Raw genomic sequence first — 13496 nt, forward strand, 5'->3', positions numbered from 1 at the left:
TTACATTCTTTATGAAATTGTAATGTATACCTTATACCAGCTATACATGTGTAATTATATACAGAAGATTCTCAGGTTACACCAGCTGTACATATTTACAGTTGTGTGAAAAAGTTTGCCCCCTTCCTTATTTCTTATTCTTTTGTATGTTTGTCACTTAAATGTTTCAGATCACAAAACATATGTAAATATTAGACAAAGATAACACAATTAAACACAAAATGCAGTTTTTAAATGAAAGTCTTTATTATTAAGGGAAAAAGAAATCCAAACCTACAGGGCCCTGTGTGAAAAAGTGATTCCCACCCCCATAAAACATAAATTAACTGTGGTTTATCACATCTTTGGGAAACTGAGTTCAATTTCCCTAGCCACATACAGGCCTGATTACTGCCACACCTGTTCTCAATCAAGAAATCACTTAAATAGGACCTGCCTGACAAAGTGAAGTAGACCAAAAGATCCTCAAAAGCTATGCATGATGCTGCAATCCAAAGATATTCATGAACAAATGAGAAACAAAGTAATTGAGATCTATGAGTTTGGAAAAGGTTATGAAGCCATTTCTAAAGCTTTGGGACTCTAACGAACCACAGTGAGAGCCATTATCCACAAATGTCGAAAACATGGAACAGTGGTGAACCTTCCCAGGAGTGGCCGGCCGACCAAAATTACCCCAAAAGTGCAGTGACAACTCATCCAAGAGGTCACAAAAGACCCCACAACAGCATTCAAACAATTGCAGACCTCACTTCCCTCAGTTAAGGTCAGTGTTTGACTCCACCATAAAAAAGACAGACTGCCATGCATGCCATTTTTGCTCAGAGTTCCAAGACAAAAACCACTGTTGAGCAAAAAGAACATAAAGGCTTGTCCCAGTTTTGCCAAAAAGCATCTTGCTGATCGCCAAGTCTTTTGGGAGAATACTCTGTGGACTGACGAGACAAAAGTTGAACTTTTTGGAAGGTGTATGTCTGTTACGAATCGTGGTTCTGTGCTACCACCTGGGAATGGAGCAGGTCCGGTGCTACACTACTCTGGTCACAAGTGCCGCCATTGTCCTTACCCTGGAGGCGGAGTTACTACGCGTGCATGGAAACTGTCCTATTCTTGTGAAGCGTCGTGTTCTGGTGTTGTGGGATGTGTGAGGACGCAGGACGCTGCTTTGTCTGGTATTATGCAGTGGTGGGATGCTGTCCAGTCTGCTGTTGAAGCTAGCAGGGAGTGGCTGTCTGGGGATGATTGGGAGGTAATCAATACCTGAACATTAGGCGGGCTATTTAATCCTGCTCCCTGCCCAGTCCTTTGCTGTTTATTGCCGTTCGCTATGTTCTTGGTGGTGAGTAGTGCTAGCATTAGTCTTGCTATCATTTTGGGGGTTTTCTCATGTTTCTCTTCTGGTTTCACTTCCTGGGGTTCTTGCAGAGGTACTTACCTGGTTCTTGACTAGGCACCAGCCCTTCACCCGATGCCAGCTGTCTGGCGACAGTGGGCCTGGGTAGGGCTCTGCCAAAGTACCCCTTCCATTTACTGGGAGCTGGGTGAAGAGTATTCCCGGCCCTCAAGGGCTCGCCTAGCTGGGCAGCTTGTACCAAATGCATCTGTGGCTGCACCTTTGCTGGTTCGGTGTCAGGCATGCTGGGTCCCTCTGCACAGCGCATAACAATGTCCCATTACATCTGGCGTAGAAGTACACAGCATTTCAGAAAAGGAACATTATACCAACAGTAAAATATGGTGGTTCTAGTGTGATGGTCTCTGGCTGTTTTGCTGCTTCAGGACCTGGAAGACTTGCTGTGGTAAATGGAACCATGAACTCTGCTGTCTACCAAAAAATACTGAAGAATGTCTGCCCATCTGTTTGTGACCTCAAGCTAAAGCGCACTTGGGTTATGCAGTAGGACAATTATCCAAAACACACCAGCAAGTCCACGTCTGACTGGCTTAAGAAAAACAAAATTAAGACTTTGGAGTGGCCTAGTCAAAGCCCTGACCTTAATCCAATTGAGATGCTGTGACGGACCTTAAAGAGGTGGTTCATGCTCTCAAACCCTTCAATGTGGCTGAATTACAACAATATTGCAAAGATGAGTGGCCAAAATTCCTCCAGAGCGCTGTAAATGACTCATTGCCAGTTATCGCACACGCTTGATTGCAGTTATTTCTGCTAAGGGTCTAACCAGTTATTAGGTTTAGGGGGCAATCACTTTTTCACACAGGGCCCTGTAGGTTTGGATTTCTTTTTCCCTTAATAATAAAGACCTTCATTTAAAAAACTGCATTTTGTGTTTGCTTGTGTTATCTTTGTCTAATATTTACATTTTGTTTTGTGATCCGAAACATGCAAGTGTGACAAACATGCAAAAGAATAAGAAATGAGGAAAGGGCAAACACTTTTCACACCACTGTATATCAATATGTACAGAGGATACCCAAGTTATACCAACTGTACATATATAATTATATACAGATACTACCCAGGTTATACCAGCTGTACATATATAATTATATAATTATATACAGAGGATACCCAGGTTATACCAGCATGCTCCATATTAGTACTACAGTGCCTACAAGTAGTATTCAACCCCCTGCAGATTTAGCTGGTTGACACATGCGGAATTAACTTGGCATTGTGACATTTGTACTGTAGATCAGCCTGGAAGTGGGAAATGCACTGCAGCAAATTTTGTTTTGTTTTTATTTATTTATTTTTTTTTAAAACGTTAAAAGTTAATTCAGAGTGTCATTTATTATTCAACCCCTCAAACCACAAGAATTCTGTTTGGTCCCCCTAAAGAATTAAGAAGTAGTTCAGGCACCAAGAATAATGAGCTTCACATGTGTGGATTAAAGATCTCTTTTGCCAGCCTTTTCTGACTATTTAAGACCCTCCCCAAACTTGTGAACAGCACTCAGACATGGTCAACATGGGAAAGACAAAGGAGCATTCCAAGGCCATCAGAGACAAGATCGTGGAGGGTCACAAGGCTGGCAAGGGGTACAAAACCCTTTCCAAGGAGTTGGGCCTACCTGTCTCCACTGTTGGGAGCATCATCCGTAAGTGGAAGGCTTATGGAACTACTGTTAGCCTTCCACGGCCAGGACAGCCTTTGAAAGTGTCCTCCCGTGCCGAGGCCAGGCTTGTCCGAAGAGTCAAGGCTAACCCAAGGACAACAAGGAAGGAGCTCCGGGAAGATCTCATGGCAGTGGGGACATTGGTTTCAGTCAATACCATAAGTAACGTACTCCACCGCAATGGTCTCCGTTCGAGACGAGCCCGTAAGGTACCTTTACTATGAAAGCGTCATGTCAAGGCTCGTCTACAGTTTGCTCATGATCACTTGGAGGACTCTGAGACAGACTAGTTCAAGGTTCTATGGTCTGATGAGACCAAGATCGAGATCTTTGGTGCCAACCACACACGTGACGTTTGGAGACTGGATGGCACTGCATACGACCCCAAGAATACCATCCCTACAGTCAAGCATGGTGGTGGCAGCATCATGCTGTTGGGGCTGTTTCTCTGCCAAGGGGCCTGGCCATCTGGTCCGCATCAATGGGAAGATGGATAGCACGGCCTACCTGGAGATTTTGGCCAAGAACCTCCGCTCCTCCATCAAGGATCTTAAGATGGGTCGTAATTTCATCTTCCAACAAGACAACGACCCAAAGCACACAGCCAAAAAAACCAAGGCCTGGTTCAAGAGGGAAAAAGTCAAGGTGTTGGAGTGGCCTAGTCAGTCTCCTGACCTTAACCCAATTGAAAACTTGTGGAAGGAGCTCAAGAATAAAGTCCACATGAGACACCCAAAGAACCTAGATAACTTGGAGAAGATCTGCATGGAGGAGTGGGCCAAGATAACTCCACAGACCTGTGCCGGCCTGATCAGGTCTTATAAAAGACGATTATTAGCTGTAATTGCAAACAAGGGTTATTCCACAAAATATTAAACATAGGGGTTGTATAATAATTGACCCACACTTTTATGTTTAAAATTTAATGAAATTCAACTGAGCAACATAACTTTTTGGTTTGTAAGATTTATGCTTCTGTTCATAAAACCTACTCTCGTTTGCAGTTTGAAGGCTCTAACTTATTTGCATCTTATCAAACCAGCTAAATCTGCAGGGGGTTGAATACTACTTGTAGGCACTGTATGTACAAAAAAAGTCATGTATCCTACTGGTTACAGTTTTGCAGCCAGCAGAGAATGAGGGTCACAAAACGCGTCATTCTAGTGATCGGTGGGGGATGTAGTGATGGAGGTCACACTGATGTAGCAGTTATAACTAGTGTTGAGCATTCCGATACCGCGAATATCGGCCGATACCCGATATTTCAGTATCGGAATTCTGATACTTAATTCCGATACTTTTACAATATCGAATACCGGAATCGGAAGTTCCCATAATGCCTGCGCTCTGCAGTGTCTCTGAAGGATGACAAGCTGGATGGCAGCGCTCAGCTGCGATCCAGCCTGTCATCAGAATGCCATCCCAGCGTGAGAGAATTCTCCTGATTGTTTAAAAGCCGGCGGGCGGTAAAAAGCCGCCGGCTTTTAAACAGTCACACAGCCCCATACTGCTTCCCCGCAGCCTCCCACCCTGATCCTCCGCTCCCCTCGCCACCTCCCATCCCGATCGTAAGTTAGGACAGGGAGGGGAGCACAGCACCAAGGAGCGGGGAGCGAAGGACCCGGGCGGGGAAGCCGGCAAAAGACTTCACCGCCGGCTTTCCCGTTCTGTGCTGCGCTTTCCCGCCGGTTATTTCAAATGAACAGCTGAGGTATCAGGTGATGCTGATCAGCTGTTCATTTGAAGTAGCCGCGGTGCCCTCAGAGGGGTCATGTGAGTTCATGCTTGACTGCATTGCATGAACTCACATGAACTTTCCCACGGCCGCACAGGTCAGCCTCACCCCCCAGACCATCAGCCCGTCATGATTAGTGTGTGCGCGATGTCTGCGGGTGTGTGCGGGGTCTGTGCGATGTCTGCGGGTGTGTGCTGTGTCTGTGCGATGTCTGCGAGTGTGTGCGGTGTCTATGCGATGTCTGTGGGTGTGTGCGCGGTGTCTGCGGTGTCTGTGCGATGTCTGCGGGTGTGTGTGCGCGGTGTCTGTGCGATGTCTGGGGGTGGTGTGCGTGCAGGCAGACATAGGCCGATGTGACACTACTACTCCCATCGGCCTATGTCTGTCCCCCGTCCACTCGTGCCAGCAGGATCAGCTCGATGGGAGCAGTAGTTCCCATCAGCCTGATCCTGCTATTTAAATTGCCCTACTGTGTCCCCAATAAATTTTAAATACATGTCATTGGTGGCCAGTGGTTACCTACAATAAATTATTTCATACATTACCTGTACCCGCCGATCGCCACCTAAAATAAAGTAAAAAATAAAAAAATACACCTATACTCACCTAGACACCTAATTCCCCGAAGCCATCGATCTCCTGTAATAAAATGTAAAATAATAAACCACAACCTTATCCTTACCCCTCCGTACTAGTCCACGAGTGTCCCACGAAGATCTCCAGTTTAGAGCAGCCACATAGAATGTGACCGCTCTGAACCGCTGCTGCCGCTAGAATGACGGGGCCGTAAAGCAGCCCCGTCACTGCATAAGCGGGTTCGCCGGAGTTCAGGCAGCGCTGCTCCGGTTAGCTGCTTTACGGCCCTGCTGTATCGTGAGAAATTCCCACGGTACAGCAGTGCCGTAAAGGAGGTCTCCGGAGCTGCGCTGCCTGAATGCACTCCGGTGGCCTCAGTCAGTGGCTCCCGCTGCCGGGAGCGGACGTGTTCCCGGCAGCGTGAGCTTACAGCAGCCATGCACAGCTGTCACCATCTCCAGATGTGACAGCTGTGCATGGGAGATCAGCGTAGGAACGTGGACAGGTAACTATTTTTTTTTTAGTAAACTAAGAATTAAATAAAATTGTGTGTTTTATTTCAAATAAATTATTTTTTTCTGGGTGTAGTGTGTGTTTTCTTTTTAACACTTTGTAAGTTAGTAATGGGGGTGTCTTATAGTCGCCCATCATTACTAACCTGGGCTTCATGGCAGCTGGCGCTGACATGAACCCCACCACTATTACCCCCTGCCATCGCACCAGGGCAGCGTGGAAGAGCGAGGCTAAGTGCCAGAATTGGCGCATCCTATGGATGCGCCATTTCTGGGGCGGCTGACGGCTGGTGTTTCTAGCCTGGGAGGGGGCCAATATTCATGGCACCCTTCCTGGGCTATTAATATCAGCCCCCAGCTGTCTGCCTAGCCTTTGCTAGCTATTAAAATAGGGGGGACCCCACGTCATTTTTTGGGGGGGGGGTCCCCCATTTTAATAGCTAGTAAAGGCTAGGTATTCAGCTGGGGGCTGATATTAGTAGTCTGGGAAGCTCCGTGGGTATTACCCCCTTCCCAGGCTTCAAACATCTGCCCCAGCCATCGGCTTAACCTCCGCTGGAGACTAAAATTATGGGGGATCCCACGCCAATTTTTTTTAAAATAAATCCTTTATTTTAACACTAAATGATATTTGAGGAGTTAATAAAGATGCAGTCCCTAAATTATTATTTATTTTTTAATTAATTTTTCCCAAAAATTTTGACGTGGGCTTTGCCATATTTTTGTATGCCAGCCAGGTACAGCATCCAGCTTCTATGAACGCGCCATTTTCCGGGGTGGCTGCGGACTGCAATTTGCAGCTGGGGGGGGTGGGCCCAGAAAGCTTGGGCCCTCTGCGCTGCGGATTCCAGCCCCCAGCTGCCTAGTTGTACCTGGCTGGACACAAAAATAGGGAGAAGCCCCACGTATTTTTTTTTTTAATCATGAAATAATAAAGAAAAAAAGGGCTTCCCTATATTGTTGTGTCCAACCAGGTACAACTAGGCAGCTGGGGGCTGGAATCCGCAGCGCAGGGAGGCCCAAGCTTTCTGCCCCCCCCCCCCCCCCCCGCTGCAAATTGCAGTCCGCAGCCACCCCGGAAAATGGCGCGTTCATAGAAGCGCCATCTTCTGGCACTGTACCCAACTCATCCAGGGCCCTGGTGCGGTGGCTCACTGGGTAATAAAGGGGTTAGGGCCAGCTTGGTATTATCAGCTGGCCCTAAGCCCGAAATTCATGGGGTCACGCCAATATTAGACATGACCGCCATGAATTTCTAGTAAAGTATTTAAAAAAAAACCACAACACCCAGAATAAAGTCCTTTAATTGAAATAAACACACAATTCTTTATTGTTCTAAATTAAACCATACTTACCATCACGCCCATTCCAGCTGAAGCCAACGATCTCCTGCAATAAAAGTAAAATAATAAAGCAACATCATCCTTACCTTTCCATGGTTCCCAGGACAGCTTCAGCTCTGCTACATCGAGATGAAAGGCTGGACTTGCAGAACGCTGCCATCCAGCCTGTCATCCCGCGGACACTGAGAAGCGCAGGCATGCTTGCGCTCCTCAGTGTCAGACTGTGACGGCATCCCGATGAGCCGAGTCTCTCACGCTCACCGCATGCGCAGGAGAATTCTCCCATGCTGTCAGTGACGTGCATGAGGTGAGCTGAGTTCATTGTCGGCTCATCTGGATGCCGTCACAGCCAGACACTGAGGAGCGCAAGCATGCCTGCGCTTCTCAGTGTCTGCGGGATGACAGGCTGGATGGCAGCGTTCTGCTGCGATCCAGCCTGTCATCTCGATGTAGCAGAGCTGAAGCTGTCCTGGGAACCATGGGAAGGTAAGGATGATGTTGCTTTATTATTTTTCTTTTATTGCAGGAGATCGTTGGCTTCAGCTGGAATGGGCGTGATGGTAAGTATGGTTTAATTTAGAACAATAAAGAATTGTGTGTTTATTTCAATTAAAGGATTTTATTCTGGGTGTTTGTGTTTTTTTTAACTTTGACTATGGGGTTAGTAATGGGGGTGTCTTATAGACGCCTCTCCATTACTAACCTGAGCTTGATGTCAGATGGCATTATAAGCTGACATCAACCTCATTACCCCACTGCCACCGCTACAGGGCAGTGGGAAGAGCAAGGCTAAGTGCCAGAATTGGCGCATCCTATGGATGCGCCATTTCTGGGGCGGCTGACGGCTGGTGTTTCTAGCCTGGGAGGGGGCCAATATTCATGGCACCCTTCCTGGGCTATTAATATCAGCCCCCAGCTGTCTGCCTAGCCTTTGCTAGCTATTAAAATAGGGGGGACCCCACGTCATTTTTTTGGGGGGGTCCCCCATTTTAATAGCTAGTAAAGGCTAGGTATTCAGCTGGGGGCTGATATTAGTAGCCTGGGAAGCTCCGTGGGTATTACCCCCTTCCCAGGCTTCAAACATCTGCCCCAGCCGTCTGCTTACCCTCCGCTAGAGACTAAAATTATGGGGAACCCCACGCCAATTTTTTTTTTAGTAAATCCTTTATTTTTACACTAAATGACAAATACAGTAATCAACACTATCACTGTACTTCTTATATATGTGACTGACATGTTTCTATCTATCTAATCTATGTGTGATTCTCTATTCTTTCTATTCTAAATTGTCGGGTACCGCTGCTGAATTGCCGGCCGGCTTTTTTAAAGAGACGGTGCATGAAAACACTATTATTTTTTTTAAAAAATCCTTTACACTAAATGACAAGTACAGTAAGCAACACTGTCACTGTACTTCATATATATGTGACTGACATGTTTCTATCTATCTAATCTATGTGTGAAGCTCTATTCTTTCTGTTATAAATTGTCGGGTACCGGTGTATGCCGCTGCTGAATTGCCGGCTTTTCATGTTTCACTGTGAGCACTGTTCCCATCGATTTGGGCAACCACCTCCCCCAATACATTCTACATTATTGTTGGTTGTTTTCCTTCATGTAGAATTAACCTACGAGGAAAGAAAGGGTTTATTTTCATTCCGATATTTGTGTCCCATTGACTTGCATTGGTTTCCGGTATCGGAATCGGCGATATCCGATACTTTTTGGGTATCCGCCCGATCCAATCCGATCCGATATTTCCTGATATCGGAAGGTATCGCTCAACACTAGTTAGAACCTATCCAGTGATAATGTGCTAAGAACGGAGTGCCCCATTAAAGAGACATTGCAGCTAAATTCTACATTTGCTGTTACAGTGATTGCATTCTGTTGTATTAGCCGCTCCAGGTAACACTTCCTCTGATGAGACGATTCTGGCCTGGTTAACCATTATTTATTCCCCTCTATACCTGCAGATACTCCAGATGATGGCTGTGGGATGTGAATCGCTTCTGTCGGCCTGTTACGAGATGAAGGTTCTAAATGAAAGATCGATGAGATGACCTGAAGAAGTCGCCGCTGATCTCCTGTCTGTATTCGCGCTCGGCACCTTTGGTCCTGAGAAGTAGTAGTAGTAGTAATGGGATTGACCGGCGCCATCGGGAACCTCTTCTGCCAGGTCCGGCTCCTGCTTTTTATTTCCGTGTGTTTAACAATTGTTGGCTTGGCCAGCTTCTACATAAAGGACAGCACACGCTACACCCCCAAATACAGAGCCCCGGTGGAAAACTTCTGGAAGTGTCCACCCTTGGAGAAGAAAACAGAGGACAATAAACTGGCACTTCTTGTGAAACAGACCTCCCAGAAAGAAGTGGACTTAAAAACCTGCCCTATTCTGTCACCAAAACTTCGTAAGTATATAATTACCATTGTGTAAGATTCTTCGATAAATGACTTTACTGATTCTCAGTGTAGTCAGAATCCCTTGTTGTATGTGTACAGTCGACTGTTCCACGCTTGCAGCATTGAGGAATAGACCACTACTTCCATACTATAGGGGATCCTGACTACTTTGAAAAACTGAGAATTGCTTTATTTCCCAACTCTTATATGTAGCTAAATAAAATAAATGACATAATAGGAAAAAGTGAATACAGAATGATTAAAAAAGATTTTCTGGGAACACGCATTGATGACTATTATTATTGAATCATAGAATGTAAGAGTTGGAGATGACCTCCAGGGTTATCAATGCAGGATTCACTAAACCATCTCAGACAGATGTCTGTCCAGCCTCTATTTGAAGACTTCCATTGAAGGAGAACTCACGACCTCTCGTGGCAGCCTTTCCCACTCATTGATCACCCTCTCTGTCAAAAAGTTTTTTCTACTATGTAATCTGTATCTTCTCCCTTTCAGTTTCATTCCATTGCTTCTTGTGTTTCGATGTGCAAATGAGAATAAGGACGATCGCTCTACACTGTGACAGCCCTTCAGATATTTGTTGACCGCTATTAAGTCTTCTCTTAGCCTTATTTTTTGCAAGCTAAACATTCCCAGATCCTTTAACCGATCCTCGTAGGACATAGTTTACAGTCCGCTCATCATCCTGCTAGCTCTTCTCTGAACTTGTTCCAGTTTTTCAATATGTTTTTTTAGAATGCGGTGTCCAGGACTGAACACCGTATTCCAGATGAGGTGTGACCAAGGAGGAGTAGAGGGGGATAATTACTTCACGTGCTCTCGACTCTATGCTTCGCTTAATACATCCCGGAACTGTGTCTGCCTTTTTTGCTGCTGCATCGCACTGTTGACTCATGTGCAGTCTGTGATCTACTAGTATACCAAAGTCTTTTTCACACATGCTGTTGCTACGTTCTGTGCCTCCCATTCCGTGGATGTAATTTTCATTTTTCTTGCCCAGATGTAGGACTTTGCATTTCTCCCTGTTAAATACTATTCTATTAGTCGCTGCCCATTGTTCAAGCTTATGTAGATCCTTCTGAATCCTTTCTCTGCCTTCTTTAATGTTAGCTATCCCTCCTAACATTGCATCTTCTGCAAATTTGATTAGTTTACCTTCTGCTCCCTTATCTGGATCATTTATAAAAATGTTGAACAACATTGGGGCCAGGACAGAGCCTTGTGGTACCTCACTTGAAACACTCTTCCAATTGGAGGTGCAATCAACTATTGATGTATGCTAAACTTGAGTATATACAGTGGGGAAATAAGTATTTGATACACTACCAATTTTGCAAGTTTTCCGGCCTACAAAGAATGGAGAGGTCTGTAATTTTTATAGTAGGTACACTTCAACTGTAACAGACAGAATTTAAAAATAAAAACCAGAAAATCACATTGTATGATGTTTACATAATTTATTTGCATTTTAGTGCATGAAATAAGTATTTGATACAATGGAAAAACAGAGCTTAATATTTGGTACAGAAACCTTTGTTTACAATTATAAATGTCAGACGTTTCCTGTAGTTCTTGACCAGGTTTGCACACACTGCAGCAGGGAATTTGGCCCCCTCCTCCATACAGATCTTCTCCAGATCTTTCAGGTTTCGGGGTTGTCGCTGGGCAACATTGACTTTCAGCTCCCTCCAAAGATTTTCTATTAGGTTCAGGTCTGGAGACTGGCTAGGCCACTCCAGGACCTTGAAATGCTTCTTACAGAGCCACTTCTTTGTTGCCCTGGCTGTGTGTTTTGTGTCATTGTCATACTGGAAGACCCAGCCATGGCCCATCTTCAATGCTCTTACTGAGGGAAGGAGATGTTGGCCAAAATCTCGTGATACATGACCCCATCCATCCTCCCTTCAATTCGGTGCAGTTGTCCTGTCCCCATTGCAGAAAAGCACCTTCAAAGTATGATGTTTCCCCCACCATGCTTCACTGTTGGGATGGTGTTCTTGAGGTTATACTCATCCTTTTTCTTCCTCCAAACATGGCGAGTGGAGTTGATACCAAAAAGTTCTATTTTGGTCTAATCTGACTACATGACCTTCTCCCATGCCTCCTCTGGATCATCAAGATGGTCATTGGCGACCCTCAAACGGGCCTGGACATGTGCTGGCGTGAGCAGGGTGACCTTGTGTTCCCTGCAGGATTTTAATCCATGACGGCGTAGTGTGTTACTAATGGTAATGTTTGAGACTGTGGTCCTAGCTCTCTTCAGGTCATTGACCAGGCCCTCCTGTGTAGTTCTGGGATGATTCCTGACCTTTCTTAGAATCATCCTTACCCTATGAGGCGAGATCTTGCATAGAATCCCAGATCATTGAAGATTGACAGTCATCTTGTGTTTCTTAAATTTTCTAATAATTGTGCCAACAGTTGTTGCCTTCTCTGCAAGCTGCTTGCCTGTTGTCCTGTAACCCATCCCAGCCTTGTGCAAGTTTGTCCCTGGTGTCCTTAGACAGCTCTTTGATCTTGGCCATGGTGGAGAGGTTAGAGTGTGATTGAGTTTGTGGACAGTTGTCTTTTATACAGGTAAAGAGTTCATACCGGTGCAACTAATACAGGTAATGAGTGCAGAGTAAGAGGGCTTCTTACCGAAAAACTAACAGGTCTGTGAGAGGCAGAATTCTTGCTGATTGGTAGGTGATCAAATACTTATTTCATGCAATAAAATGCAAATTAATTATGTAAAAATCATACAATGTGATTTTCTGGTTTTTATTTTTAGATTCTGTCTCACAGGTAAAGTGACCTGCGATAAACATTACAGACCTCTCCATTCTTTGTAGGTGGGAAAACTTGCAAAATCGGCAGTGTATCAAATACTTGTTTTGCCCACTGTACATATCATTGTAGGATATAGTAAAACAGAAATAGTAAAGTCAATTACCTGAGTTTTTTTTTTTTTTTTTTTTAAGTCTTAACGTAGTCAGAATCCTCCTTTTTGTGTGTGCAGTGGTCTGTTCCACATGTGCCACATTGAGGAATAGACCAATACATATATATTGTAGGGGATTCTGACTACATTGGGATGACCTCACTAGAAATTTCTCATCTCTCAGGTGGGAGATCTCATTATGAGAATATCGATCAAGCATCCTGATCCAGTGTCAATAACGGGGGTCTATAACCCCCAATAATATTTAGTCCTTGACGCAATACTTCCTTCGCAATTAAAGGGATAAGAGTTTACCATTGTAACAATCTGTCCAGCAGGTATCAGGTACATTGGTGAGCGGCGGTGAACCTATCCATAAATGACCCGTAATTGCTTATTGCATAACCTCGGTGGCCACATGTCTTCTGTTATTCCCCGTATTTATCTCGTAACACCAAAGTCAACAGTGGCTAATACACATTACTGAGCAAATAATCTTTGTGTTATTTATTATCACCCTTGTGAAGGAGTGATAATACATATCCAGAGGTGAGAGGTGGACGGGGCGGTGGGGGTCAGCTGGAACTCTGTGATAATATGCCGAGTCGGAAATTACTGCACCGTTCAAATAATATCCTTATATAATACCGCCATACACTGATCATGTAATATTATCCTATGATAATGAAATAATAACGCAGCAAAATACTATCGCCATATTGTAACCTCACGTTTGGGCCATCTGCTATCCCATAGTATTTTTTTTTTTTTTTTTGTTCTAATCAAAGGTAGAAATAGATTCAAGGGACACATGAAAATCTTTTTAAAAGTGGATGTGCAAAAAGTAACACCAGCCCAAAAGGGCCATATCCTGTCATAATGTAATGTTTTCATAGAAGTATTTC

At 44.7% G+C, this 13496-nt stretch overlaps 1 protein-coding gene across 4 annotated transcripts in view; it reads left to right on the forward strand.

The window, feature by feature from the left end:
- The window catches only part of LOC141239847 (beta-1,4-galactosyltransferase 4-like), a 91683-nt gene that overhangs the window by 55858 nt on the left and 22329 nt on the right, over positions 1-13496 (forward strand). For all 4 annotated transcript variants that reach the window (XM_073668572.1, XM_073668573.1, XM_073668574.1 and 1 more), the window contains one exon: positions 9221-9655. In XM_073668572.1, coding sequence (XP_073524673.1) covers positions 9385-9655 — 271 coding nt within the window. In that variant the 5' untranslated portion in view covers positions 9221-9384. The remainder of the gene's footprint in view (positions 1-9220; positions 9656-13496) is intronic.

This window comes from Phyllobates terribilis, unplaced genomic scaffold, assembly GCF_046119375.1.
Source record: "Phyllobates terribilis strain yellow unplaced genomic scaffold, ASM4611937v1 Scaffold_2__4_contigs__length_985480577, whole genome shotgun sequence".
Classification (NCBI taxonomy): domain Eukaryota; kingdom Metazoa; phylum Chordata; class Amphibia; order Anura; family Dendrobatidae; genus Phyllobates; species Phyllobates terribilis.